Source organism: Phasianus colchicus, chromosome 2, assembly GCF_987193195.1.
Source record: "Phasianus colchicus chromosome 2, bPhaCol1.hap1.1, whole genome shotgun sequence".
Lineage (NCBI taxonomy): Eukaryota > Metazoa > Chordata > Aves > Galliformes > Phasianidae > Phasianus > Phasianus colchicus.
This window is the reverse complement of record NC_143437.1, coordinates 60,946,913-60,961,026: the sequence shown is the minus strand read 5'-3', so window position 1 is coordinate 60,961,026 and position 14,114 is coordinate 60,946,913. Positions and strand designations below refer to the sequence as shown.

General features: G+C 37.4%; 1 protein-coding gene across 1 annotated transcript; it reads left to right on the top strand.

Moving 5' to 3' along the window:
* On the top strand, window positions 1-13,453 carry SMPDL3A (sphingomyelin phosphodiesterase acid like 3A). The gene is made up of 8 exons (XM_031611005.2): window positions 1-177; window positions 1,868-2,081; window positions 2,571-2,715; window positions 5,740-5,836; window positions 7,030-7,208; window positions 8,351-8,531; window positions 10,552-10,676; window positions 11,866-13,453. The coding sequence occupies exons 1-8, from the start codon at window positions 63-65 to the stop codon at window positions 12,175-12,177; spliced, it is 1,368 nt and encodes a 455-aa protein (XP_031466865.2). The 5' UTR covers window positions 1-62; the 3' UTR covers window positions 12,178-13,453.
* Window positions 13,454-14,114: the final 661 nt, after the last annotated feature.

The window sequence follows — 14,114 nt, the reverse complement described above, 5'->3', positions numbered from 1 at the left end:
CTTGCCCGAGCCGTCCCGGGCTCACCCCTTTCCTCCTCTAGGGCGCTTCTGGTACCGCCGACATGGAGCCGCCGAGGGGACGCGCCGCCCGCCTGGCCCTCGGCCTGGCGCTGCTCTGCGCTGCGCTGCGAGCTGCGGCGGCGGCGCCGGCCGGCCCGGGGCCCCGCTCCGCTGTGGGTGAGTCCGCATGGAGGGCAGCGGCCGAAGCGGGCGGCGGAGGGCTGCGGGTGAGGGCTGGCCCGTCCCTGCTGACGGGTAACCCGGCCCGGTCGGAGCGCAGGGAGCCCGGCTGCTGTGTGTAAGAGCCGGGCCGGCCCGCAACTCCTGCCCCGTCTAAAGTCGAGCGTCGTTTTGTGCCTCCCTTCGTGGCTTTACCAAATATAGCCAGCTGCGCTTCTATATCCAACTAGCTGCAATATCGAGTCGGTTTTAAATACGTCGTTACGGTGCCGTTCAGGTTGCGGGAGGGTTACGTGGGGCCTTTATGCAGCTACCAGGGTACTTGGCTCTGCAGGCAGCGGCGGGTAGGTGAGGTGAGCCCTGCCCTGCCGGCGCTGTGTGCACTGCAAACACTGGCTGTGCGTCTGTGCTGTCAGCCGGCAAACACGCTTTGATCGGCCTGACTCCAGCACGGTGACAGACACAGGTGAGTGCTTTGGCACTGGTTCCACGGGACTTTCAGTTCCTGTGGCCCACAGACATCGCAAACCAATGCGGAGCCGCGTTCACGTGTTTCTGTGTCTCTCGTGGTGTTGTGGATCTCAGGGATTGCTGCTGGGCTTTGCTTCCTGAAACAAAACTCCACGGGGTCGGCTCACGTGCTGCCTGCTCTGTCACTGACTGAGAATGTGACCCTGGGAAAATCAATTGGTGGCTGTCCCAGTTTCACAGCAAGTAATCCGGATACACGGTCCTTTTCCAAATGCCTTGAAACTGACAGAAAGAAAATATTCGTATATTTCACTGAATGTAAAGGCTGGCAGTTTCATACAAGCATAGTTCATCATATTCAACATATTGCCATACATCTTAGTGCTTTTTTCTTTTTTTCTTTTTTCTTTTTTTTTTTTTCCTTCACGTGTGCTGCTAAGTATCAGTGGCTGAGAATGTGTCAGCTTGGATAGTATTGAGTAGGTAAAGCTTTCTGATAAGGAGCCCAGTCAGCCTGTTGGCTCCTGGGGAGAAGGAGTGCTTAGAAATCCTTGCACAAGTGCTGTTTCCTGCTATTTTTTTGTAGAGTTATACTTTATAGTAACTTCAAGCCAGGCAAGATCTAGGAAAATAATTAAGATTGCAACTCCCTCACTTTTCAGTTGGTGTAATTCAGAAGTCTCTCTATCACTTCCTCAACTCTCGAGTTTCCAGATTGTTATAAATGAAGAGGTTCATATTCCAGCCCATACCAACCTCCATTTTTTTTTTTTTTTTTCTGCTGAATTGCTTAAACCTGTGCTTTCCATTTTTTTCTAAGCAGATTGTATGAAGGACTCACTTCATACTCACTCGCATTGCCAGGAATGCACCTCTCATACACACTTATCAGACAGGAAAATTAGAAATTTGTTTTAAATTAATTCTCCAAAACTTCAAAGAGAAATGGCAGTAGAAAAACTGGAGCAAACTTTGAGTTACCCGTGTATATCCTGTTCATGTTTGCAAGTTGTAATCATAAAGCCACAAAATTACTACTTTTTTTTTAAAGAAAAAGACTTGCATTTTTCAGAAATCAATGTCAGCAATTCCTGGTGAGCTTTAGATTCAGCTAATAAGTATATATATATTTTTTTCCAGGCTATATAAGGAATGGTATTCTTGAAATCCTGTTGGAAATAATGCATTTCCTTTAACTTTTGTTTTCTGAAAACAGGGCAGTTCTGGCATATATCTGATCTGCACTTAGATCCAACTTACCACATCACTCCTGATCGCACCAAAGTTTGTTCTTCTTCCAAAGGAGCCAATGCCTCTAACCCAGGCCCTTTTGGAGACTTTTTATGTGATTCTCCTTATGAACTTATTTTGTCAGCATTTACATTCATGAAGGATTCAAAACAGCAGGCTTCATTCATGATTTGGACAGGGTAAGTGTTCAAGTCACTCTATGGAGAAATACTTCACAAATTTGTATTTGCACCAACACGCTTCATTTTAGTATCTAAAAAATACTACTTTCTAGAGTCTGTTTTCTTGTCTGAATGGCTAGTGAGTGAATGATTGAGTGCGTATTATAAGGCCTCAGGAACAGATCTTAATCTCTGTAATCACTTGAAAATATTGTTTGTTGGGACATTTACAACATGACAGCGCAAATTAATAGAAGTGGTGAAGGGAGGGTGGGAGTGACAAAAACTAAAGTGTAAAGAAAGATCAGAGGAATAAGTGACTGGAATGAATTGTCATGGAAGGCGCTGGATTTTCTAAGTCTTTAGGGCATTAAATATGAAGTGGATTCTTTTTTTTAGAAGATGCCCTTTTTTGGATTCTGTGAGAGTTAACTAGAATCAGCAGTATTACAGCTTACAACTTCTAATCTTAAATTCTTTGTTCATAAAATCTTCTCTTTTTTTCAGAGATAGCCCTCCTCATGTTCCAGTGGAAGAACTCTCCACAAAGTTGGTCATTAATATCATTGGCAATATGAGTTCTACAATTCATAGTTTCTTTCCAGATCTTCAGGTTTTTCCAGCCTTGGGAAATCATGATTACTGGCCACAGGTAGAGCAAATGAGAAACTTGTTTATGTACCATACTGAATTTGTTCATAGTTCTTCAGAGGGCAAGTTTAAAAAAAAAAACAAAAAAAACCCAGCAGTGGAATATGTGTAACTGTTATTCTGGAAATAGATCCTGCAGTTCTCCAATTAGCATTTCAAGTTATCAATAATTCCAATCAAGAATACAAAGTACAAAAATCTGTGTGTTAAATTACCCAAACAAATGCTTGTGTCAGGTAAAATCTGTACGTTGCCTGAGGTGATGCAAATTTGGTGCTAATCATTCTTCATAGCTTAGAACAACCAGGTCTTATCAGTGTGTCTCATTTATACGCTCATTTTTCCTTGCTGTGTAAGTTGGGCAAGTGTGTACTGTAACAACCTGACAGAGATACATCCTCAGTGCATATGACAGCATGTGATAGGATTCAAGGCATACTGAAACACCTACTGGAAATCTACCTATGTACATCACTGGCTTATTTTTTTAATCAGAGACTGTTGGAAGAATTTTTGCAATATACCCATACTTTTGACTGTGATTAAAATATCACTTTTTTTTCTTTCCTTATTCAAATATTCCCATTGACAATTTATTGGATATGTGGGCCACTGCAGCTGAGAACAGTGCTTCTTTGCTTTCAGTGGTGTATGGATATTGTTCTTGGCACAGCTCAAAAATAAACAGTTGCTTCATTTGTCCTACTGCAAGTTGATCTGGCAGTGCTCAGGACTGAGAAACAAATTCAGTCATTGGATCTGAGAGGTTTGGAAGGGACATTTAGCAGGTCAACTAAAATAATTTATAAAGACATTTATTCCAGCCTTCTGTGCTATTCATTAGGCCTGTAATGGGATATTTGCTACAGTAAATGATTTTGGTATACTAGTATCATTGTCTGGAGTTAGTGGTTCCCAAATCTGGGAGTAATAGAAATGCTTGGAGAAGGGAATGGGTAGTATGAGAAGGAAAATCAGAGCTAATCACATAGCATAGCTTGGAGCTGTAGGTGCCTGGATGAAGAGGACTTCAGTCTTTTGTGTTCTGATGCTTTTAGTATAGCTTGACCTTGTCATTTGCAATAACAGGAGATCAGGTTGGTTCACCAGAGACTATTGGTAGAACATTTTACACTTCATTTAAATGAAGTTTAATTAACTGAATTGGTTATATTTATTTGTCTGCTTATTTATTTATTTATTAGTATGTTTGCAGAGAGGAGTTGTCCTTCAGCATTCTCCTTTAGTATTGAGGGAAAAAGCTGTGTACAGTAACCTTTCAGACAAAGAATGAAGTAAATCCATGTGTCAGACTTCAACTCTGAGTCTAGTGACTTTTTTGACAGATGAGACCTTGTTTATGAAATTAAGTTTGAAGGTGGAAAAAAGATTGTCAGCAGGGGCAACTGGACACCAAATAGCATTTTGAAACAGGCTGCTCATTGGGAAAACTGCTGTATTTTCTCTGTGCTAAAATACACAAGTATTTCTGTGTTGCTTTGTTTGAAATGTCACACTTTTCTAATGTGCAGAACTGGCATTCTGTTCTATCACTGTTGGAGAAAGACTGTGGGTTCAGAAATTCCCCGAGGTTGTTGGTTTTTTTTTTTTTTTTTTTTTTTTTTTGCTTTTGAAGATGTTTCTGCTTTTCTTGTGGACATGTTTGGCAAGATGTGCTGAAGACTGGAAGCCATGTGGAGCAAACCACATGCCGTATGCTGTTCCAGGGTGTCTGTGAAGGCTGCTTGCTTATGTGCACCGGAGAACTTTATTGCTTTCTTTTATGTTCTGACCTATCCATCATAACAATTTCATGATCTTGGATGATTCTTGTTGCAGAACCTATTAAAAGTACTAGTCAGGTTAATCAGGCACTGGAATACCTTTCAAGTTGTGTCTTGTGACCTTCATTTTTCTGCACAGGCTCACTTTGTTTCACATTCTTGCCCCTGCTTACAAGTGCCCTAACTGCTGCTTGATCTGAGTGTTCACAGAACACTGGTTTTTCTTTTAGAGCCTGAGACCAAACTACTTTCAGTCCATAACGTGGTCTGTTATCTAAAATCAGACTTTGCTATGTCTGTTAGTGACTTAACTCTGGCTGAACTGGTATGGCGCAAAGTTTTCTTAGTAACTAATATCTGTGCATTGCAAGCAACAAATGTCTGAACAGACTCCTGATTGCACCACTTCTAGACTGAGACTTATTGCCTAAGCCTCTAGTATAGTCTGTTTAGTTTCAAAGATCTTAGGTCAAATTTTAAGCTTAAGAAAACATATACTGTAAGAGTGTTCCTATTTTTTGACCCCTGATTTTTTTTCTTCTAGCACTAAGCATCCAAGCAGCTATCTTAGGAAAGACAAGGATAAGCTGGAATCATCCTGTTAGGCTCAGGTGTGAGCTTGGCAGTACTGTAGGCTGCAGTAACTGGGCATTACTTGGCTTAGACTGAAAAGTACTACAATCCTTGTTAGAGCAGGTGGGACAAAAGAGTAAAAAACGTTATATTTTAAATGCTTTGTCATCAGAACTATATGATGTCAAAGATACATTGGCATATTTCATCAAAATATTTCTTAGCACCTTAGTGGAATTTTGGGGAGCTGCTATGTACCCCAAGTTGCATGGAAGAGTCATCTTCTATATAATAAACTTGAGTTCAAGGTTCTGCTTTAAGAGACTGTATTTTCAAAAGGCAATTGAACTGTTAATCTTCTGTTTATAGTTTTGCAGAATGTATGGTTTTCCACTTAAGTGTGCTCCTAAGGCTTGAAATATTTCTGGCATTAGTTTATCAGTGCATTAACATTCAAGAAATGTAGACCATGCTGTCAGTTCTGAATAAGTTCAGATGTTTGTTCTTGATCAGCATTAGTGGATGGAGAGAAGTTCTTTTCTTTCTTAGGTTCTTCCTGGTGATGACTGATTACACTTGTGTTTTCAGAAAAGTCAGTTGGGATGTTGGTTTTATTTTTAAACATATGGCTGAATGACAGCACTTAGGAAAGTTCTACTGTCTCACAGGATCAGCTTCCTGTAACCACCAGTGAAGTTTACGATGCTGTAGCAGATTTCTGGAAGCCTTGGCTAACTGATGAAGCCATCAGTACTTTCAGAAAAGGTAAAGCACATGAGTAATATATTGTAAGGCTAAGGCTTAGAGAACTGATAATCCTACAGATTTGCCCTCTTTGCTCAGGTAAGTTGCACAGGTTGAATCAGTTCAATGAACTGATAATGCTTCTTCTGGAAGAAGTTATTTATCTTTTTGTATGTCATTGTTTATCTTCAGGGTACATTTGTTCTCCTCTGATGCAATAATTACTACTGCTTTTTTGTAACAAGTGCAGTTTTATTGGCTTTGCACAAATACTTGTGAAGCTACCTTCAGGATTTCATAATAAAAATAGCTTTTTAGATGCACAAGAAGAGTTAAATTTGGTTTTACAGAAATTGATTAAATGCTGTCTCTGTTTTGATACTACATGTATTTCAGAGTAAATTTGTTACTGTATGTTTCTTAAATTTGTAGCAGCACATTGTCTTTCTTACATTGTTAATTCCATTGTGTTTGTATTCAGCTTCCTAAACTGGGAAACTATTTATATCCTTATTATGATTTTCATTTAGCAAAGGACTAAAAAATTCAACTCAATTTCCAACCCAGAAATTATGGATTTGGAATTTTAATTTGTGTTTTGTGTCCTCTGAGTGAGAATGGAATTAAGAATTCTAATAGGAAAGTAAAACTCAACAAGGCAGAAATATATAAAATATATTAAAATATAGTGTTACAACTGTATTGCCATTGGTTCTCTGGAGTCTGGTGAAATTGTACTCACTGATGTTCTCTATGCCATGGAGGATTTTAGGAGCTTGAACTGATAGAAAAATAAGATGTTTACTCGTAATTATTTTCCAGTCTAAAGTTAACAGACTTTCAAAGTACAAGGCTACTAAACTCAAACAGCTCTTCCAAGGGGAATGAGGAAACTGTGTGCTCGCAGTATTTTAGGGAATGTGTACTTTTAGCAGCTATTGTATCTCTGTCAATGAAAGAAATGTGAACTGGATAAACGCATACGAAAACTCAAACAAAAAGCAGCTACAGAAAAAAAATATCATAAAATATTAAGTGTCAACTTTTCCTACTAAAATGTTGGTGAAAACAGATTCTTAAGATGTTCTGGTGGTGGTACACAGCTTGGCTAAATGTGACATGTTCAATGTTACTAGAATGAAGAAGGCTAGATTTTTTTTTTTCAATGGTTTGAAACTTTTTTTTTTCAGATGATGTTGATCTTATTTTCACAGGTGGCTTTTACACACAACTGTTTGAATCAAATGTGAGCTCTGAACCACTCAGGATAATCAGTTTGAACACAAATTTGTATTACAGCCCAAACCATGTGACTGTGAATATTACAGACCCAGCCAACCAGTTGGCCTGGCTGGAGGGAATACTAGAAGCCTCTTCACAAAAGAAGGAAAAGGTAGGGGCCATGAACAGAACCCACTGGCATGGTTTGTTTAAACTTTGTCAATTAAAAAAAAAAGAGAGAGGGACAGTGAAAATATAAATGTTATTATTGTTAGCAAAGAGATTGCAAAAACTGAAGTTTCATGTGAATGTATTAATAGTTCTTCCTTGAATATTCATATTGTGTACATATTACAATAATCAATAAAATAATTGAATACCCTTTCTGAAATTATGCAGTAAAATACTTTGTTTTACCTACTATGTACAATATTGTAGGGACCAGAATGAAAATATTTTCACTTTTGCTTCTGAATCTTTTTATTCATAGCCTTTAAAATTAAAATGTGTACTCTTGGTCTGAGACAAAAATTAGTATATTTTACATTTTTATGTAATTGCATGTATTAAAAAAAAAAAAAAGATTTTATCAACCACAAAACTTAGTCAAGCTGTAGCAGTTGCTACAGTCTGAGCACTAATAATTAACTGTCTTATAATACTCAGTTCTTAAAATGAGGTTATAAAATGGTGGCTCATTTTAATTGAGTGATGTGGGGATTGGATCGTTAGCTGACCAGGAAAGGTGTTTAATTTGAAACCTGTTTACAGATCTTGTCTTCTTTTTGCTGACAAGGAAAATAGTGTTGTTTTTTTTTTTTTTTTAAACATTATAATACAAAAGAGAGAGTCCTCCTCCTTGTGCAGTAGGAATCCATTTTCAGTCCAAGACAAGGATTTTAACTAGCTCTTATATTCTGCTGAATGTCAGAGCATGCCGGCTCTATAATATTCTAATATAACATTTTCTTATTATTCTCTTGAAATGTCAAGTCATAACTCTTGCTGTAATAACTTTTTTTTTTCACTTGACATAATTAATGTTTTTCTTTGTGCTATAATCATGCATAGACTTATCAGAACTTTTCAAAGATACACTGAATTCATGAAGAAAATAACACTTTTCTCGTTACAAATTTAAACTTTCTTAGAGTTTGTATTTTGTCTAACAAAACTGTTGTAATTTCCAGCTTTCAGAATGCCATGTCAGAGATAACAATGATGAACTCAGTTTTATAATAACGCTAAGTTACAGCTAAAAATGCAAGTTTTGAAGGAAGATGCTAATTGTGCTTTCTCCATCTAATTCCTTAGGTATATGTAATAGGACATGTACCAGTAGGATACTTGCCGTTTGCAAGGAATACTACAGCTATCAGAGAATATTACAATGAGAGACTGGTAAAAATTTTTCGCAAATACAGTAGTGTTATTGCTGGGCAATTTTTTGGACACACACATAGAGATAGTATCATGGTCCTCCTGGATGAAGAAGGTAGTGATGTTTGTTGAATCCTTTATCTTTTTCTTTTTGATTAAAAGCAAATTAATATTTTCTTGTAAGTGTTATCAGTCAGACTCTGCTATAAATGGAAACTGGGAAATTCTGCTATTTTTCTACAAGAATTCAAGTCTCGCACACTTCCAATTTTTTTTTTCCAAAGGGAACCTTGCAAGACAGGCTTTTTTTTTTTTTTTTTTTTTTTTTGCTGAAATAAGAGGAGACTCTGCAAGCTTCCTATTTTTTTTAATGAACTGCTTATGACAAGAATTTCTAGTCTTAGCTCTCTACTTTCTCAGTGACAGGGGCAAATTGTACTAGCTAGTTGCTATTGTGTAATGTGTCAAAGAGAATGTTCTCAGGCCAACTAGACATGCTCTGTGTTCTTATGTTTCCTGCATCATTACTGTGCCTCTCTGCTGAGTTCCCTGCTGCTTTGAAGTTAATTAAGATAAGGGTAAGCAGGAGGCAGGGGGAAAAAGGTCTCTCCTTGTTGCATCTCTTAGATCAGCTAATTTCCCTTCATAAAAAGCACCCAGGTTTGAAAATTTTGTTTATTGCTTTGAAATCCCTTAGTTTTAATCATGGATATGTATGTACTTTTACATCTTTAACTGAACCTCTCTAACAATTACCTAGTGAAATAGATATTTGTGTATATACTGTAGTGAGTGGTCCACTGCTTTGGTTTATCTAAAATACTCAAATATTAAGTGTCTCTTTATCTTTATGCTTTATATGAACTCCTAAAAGTAGTGCCTGAAATAATGACTGGGATCATAGAATCATTAATATTGGAAAAGACCTCTAAGATCATTAGTCCAACTGTCCATATACAGTGATAGGTTTACTCAAAGAGATCAAGACAACTGCCAAGATATGTTGTACTCGAGTTTACCTTTTTGCATGCAATTATCATAGAATTAATGCCAAGTAAAAAGGAATCCAATCCAAATGAAAGAAATGGCCTTTGATATGTTTAAATGGTTTTTCAAGGCAGACATATACCCACATATTTTTGGACCTTGTCCTATTTGTGCATGAAATCAACACCCATACTGCAAATTTCACTCAAGAAATACAGAACTTATAAAAATTTTCATATGCAAGTAGCAGCTTCCAGATTATTTTAATAATTTTGCATTTTTTGACAATTCAAACAGTGAGTTTTAATGTAGCTAAATGCAGCTCATGTTTATTTGTACTGTTTTAGGCTCTCTTTTATTGATGTCATTTTTCTTTTAAACAAAATTTCAGAGAATTCAAAGTTCATATCATACTGATTGATGTAGCCAACATCAGTGTGCTGAGATACAGACTATCTCTTCTTCTGGAAGTATCTGCTGATTTCCTAGCTTTCAAAGCTTCTGGCCTTGCGGTTTCACTGCTGTGTTGTCAGAGAAAGGAGTAGTTAAGGTTGTTTGTATTTTTTTTTTCTTCCACAGGGAACCTCAAAATATCATTGCCGTATATTTTATTTATTGAAACCTTTGCACATCCTCATGTTTCAGTTACTCTGAAGCGTTCACATCCTAGGTTCTGGGCTGGTCTAAATGTGTGAAGATAACAGTTTATGATATCTTAATGTTTCTAATAATATTATAACTACATGAAGAAATAGTACAAAGAGCAACATGTAAAGTACAACATGAAGACTGAAAGTTCAGAATATTTTTTCAGTAGAAATATGCAAAATAAAGAGACTTTAATAGTAGACAAGACCATTTAGCACTTAGGTAGTTGAATTGGTGGGAAGCTTCCAGTATAGATAAATTTCACTGAGATGCAGTGGAATGTGGGCTGTGGTAATTTACCAATTTTTTTTGGTCTACCCACTGGAAGTACAGAAGGAGTTCATAGTGATGCAGCTAATCCAGGGTTAAAATAAATAAATAAATGTGATGTACCTAAGTCAGTAACTATAGTTCTTGCTGTACTAGTTTTCCCCAAAAACATTATTTAAAAAATAAATGACTAAAAGGTAACTGTTACCTCATCTTTCCTTTTCCTGCAGAAAAGCCAGTAAATTCCTTGTTTGTGGCACCTGCTGTAACCCCAGTGAAGAATGTATGGCAAATGGAGTCCAATAACCCAGGTGTCAGATTGTATCAATATGATCTCCTTAATTATAGCTTGCTGGTAAGTAAGGGTTTTAAAACATGCTTAAGGCTTTTGAAATACTTAAGTACATTGTCATTACAAATTACAGCAGGATGTCAGCCTTTGTAGTATTATGGTAATCGGTGGAACTTAGGTTCTTACCATTGTTTTTCTTCCTGGGAAAAGCAAATTCACCAGTCACTGAAAGACAATTTCACCAGTCTGTCTCTATTTGCAAGACTACCCGTACTTCTTGTTCTCTATGAATATCTTACAATATGGAAGCAAAGATGATTACAAATGAGCAGAATCCTCAAACTGCTTGCAAGGAGCAGGAGCTCTGCAATAGTGAAAAAAGCTCACCTAAATCCTGGGCTTGTTTATATACCAATCTTTGCTGGAGACTGCCTGAGCTTTGGGAGGCAATCCATGAGATGCTTGTAAGGGTTGTAGAATTGCAGATGAAGAAAATCTCTCTTTTAGCCATGCTGTGCCTTTTATAATTATGTAGCTTTCTGAATAATATTTCTACTTTTAATAGGAAATTGTAAGGAAATTTGGAAAGAGACAAATTAGGATACTTCTATAGTCTTATTTGATTTTTTTGGAGAGAAATTGAATCCTATAAAGCTGTTTTGGCTCTAAATAACTTAGGTGTTCTCTGGGTAATTCAGGGTAAAATTTTGCCCTTGCTGAGTTCAGTAGCAGTACATCCTGGGGCTTGACTGAAACTGGGGATTTCCTCTGGAGATCTATGCTAATATGGACTGCTCCTTTTTTGCGCAGATTTCATTCCTATATCTTCATTTCTTTTTCCCGGAATTCTCCCTGGGCCACTATTTTTCTCTCCATTTTGCTGTTCAAGCAGTACCCATAGGGGAAAAAAAAAAAGTTCTGTGTTTCACCTTGTTGCCCCAGTCCCAAACCAGACACAAGCAAAGTGGCATTTGGTTTACAGTTTGGACAGGAAAAACTTCTAACAGTGCCACTGTTTCCTTTTGTGTTCCTTTTTTCTTCTCCCCATCCCCCCACGATTACCACACTGCATGTACCAGCTTTGGGTGTAAGCCCAGCTCTTGGGGTGGGACGTGACCTTCTATTCAGTTGTAAATAATAAGGAGTGACAGCTTCCTAATCAATATATCACTCTAGAGACTTAATGAAGCAGGAAAGAAAGCAATACAGCCGTGCTTTTTTTTTTTCTTCTTCTTCTTTTCTTTAACTGTAGGATCTTTGGCAGTTTTACTTGGACCTCAGAGATGCCAACAAGAAAAATGAATCGAACTGGAAATTAGAATACATCTTGACTAAAGCTTACGGCATTGAAGACTTGAAGCCAGAAAGTTTATATGAAATGGCCAAGCAGTTGTCTGTGCCACATAGCACGTTGTTTGAGCAGTATTATAATAACTTCATTGTGAGTTATAACAAAACCATTGTCTGTGAAGAGGGGTGCAAGACCTGCCAAATATGTGCAATCCAATATCTGGATTATTCCTCATACACAGATTGTATCAATCGGGAAGAAGCATGGCGATGAAGTCTCCAATGCAATTTATGCTAAAGTTAACCAGAGCCTTTGATTTAAAGAATCCTCTCACTCAAGCTCTGATGCACTGGCACGTAACCTGTGGGACTTCTCTGAGTTTCAGGGGAGTCATAAATCTCTCTAGATATTCCTTCTTGTAATCACATTTTCCTTCCATATCCAAATGAAAGTTTATGGCTATTCAGGCATGAGATTTATATAGGGGCAGATTTCAGTCATCTCAGATATTTTCAAAGCAAAATTTGTAAAACCTGTGTTTGTTGAGGCTGGAGTGCAGTTACCTTGTTGATATGATGCCACTATTAGGCATCTTTCTGTCCCTGTGCCAAGTTTCCTTTTCTCTCTTAAGCTGTTAAATCCAGCTCTGTTTAGAGGCATGTTCTAATGTCAGCATCAATGTGACTTAATGGATCACAAAACTGCAAACTGAAAATGCTTAGTGTAATTTCAGAATAAGTGTCCAGCACCAAGTGCCTCTTTCCTGTAATAGGGCTGTGTGTATTAGTACTGCTTTCAAGCAGTCAGCTGCTATAAGATTTTGCAGCACACTGTGAATTAGGTTTAAATTGATCAATAACAATCATTAGACAAAGCATGTACATACTATGTCCAGTACATGTAAACACATACTCGTCATGATATTTTTTGGGTTTCTCAGGTTACTTTTTTCAAAGAGCACTCTATTTCTTAATGTGAAGCTTATCATATGTATCAATTTACAAGTGCACAGACCATTTATTGTGATTGTGTGTGCAAGATGATAATATTAAAAAGACAGTTTTTCTGCAGTGTGTAACCAAGAACAGTGAGTTAACAGGAATTTTTTGCAGACTGTGTGAGGAAGTACAGAAAAATTCCAGTGGTAAAAGGTGATGATTCCCTCTATATTGAATATGTTTCTTGGTTGAGTTTTTCATGGTTGTGTTCATTAAAAAATGCTTCTGTTACCAGTGTCACTTCTCCAAGGGCAAGCAAAGTTATGGGTGGATAGTATGCAGGCAATAATCGGACAGCTGAGATTGCTCCAGTTTGTCAGATGGGTTTTGTTCAATTCAGTTTTGTGCTTTGGACAACTGTCTCTTTCATTGTTCTGGGTTTTTTGCTTTGTTTTGATTTTTTTCTGACTTCTGTTTAAACTTAATACTACCAAAAAAAAACAAAAACAAAACCAAAAAAAACAAAAAAAAAAACAAAAAAACCCACACCAAAAAAACCCAACCATCTACAAGCCATCCTGGAAACGTGCAATAAAAATTACCTAGTTATATCCTTCGTCTGTTGCTGAATATTAGGGAAAGACTTGAACTATGTAGCAGATTAGTAGCTACGGAGCTCTTGAATGCTGTTAATGATCTGTTTGGATTCTTGCTTCCTAGATTTTTTTTGTATGTGTTATTATTTAGTGAGCATGAACAAGTAAATGTCTCAAAATGTCTAAATACCAAACTATGCTTGAGATGCTTTTTTTTTTAAAGACATACAATCTGAATTTATCTGAACTTTAGCTTTAATTGGAGCCAGTAGTTGGTATGGCACCAGCCAAGGAAGTTGTTTTTGTTTCAGCTATCCCTCAAAGAGTTGCTTTAGCCAGGGTATGTCCACCAACATGCATCCTGTTAGGCAGGCTGGCATTCTCTGCTTCTCCTATATGTAACTACTTGTGCAAACTGAACTCGCCAAGAAGGATCTAGGAATAGTTTGACTGCATCAGCTTGTAAATCGGACATAAAATACAAAGAACTAAGAGCTGCTAAGAATTTTACACTGAAAAAATCCTAATATAGATCACATAAACTTAAGTCACCTGTATGTAAGGCGAAATAGAACATGATATTTTTTATTTCAGGTTCATACTGTATTCCTCTATGAATCTAAAAATATTTTAGAAGTAAGTTATCCTTTCCTGAACAGCAGATTTTTTTTTTTTA

Coding starts and splice junctions, on each gene's coding strand:
- SMPDL3A (XM_031611005.2), top strand. CDS start 63: ATGGAGCCGCCGAGGGGACGCGCCGCCCGCCTGGCCCTCGGCCTGGCG. Junction 2,082..2,570: donor TCATTCATGATTTGGACAGG/GTAAGTGTTCAA, acceptor TCTTTTTTTCAG/AGATAGCCCTCCTCATGTTC. Junction 5,837..7,029: donor CATCAGTACTTTCAGAAAAG/GTAAAGCACATG, acceptor TTATTTTCACAG/GTGGCTTTTACACACAACTG.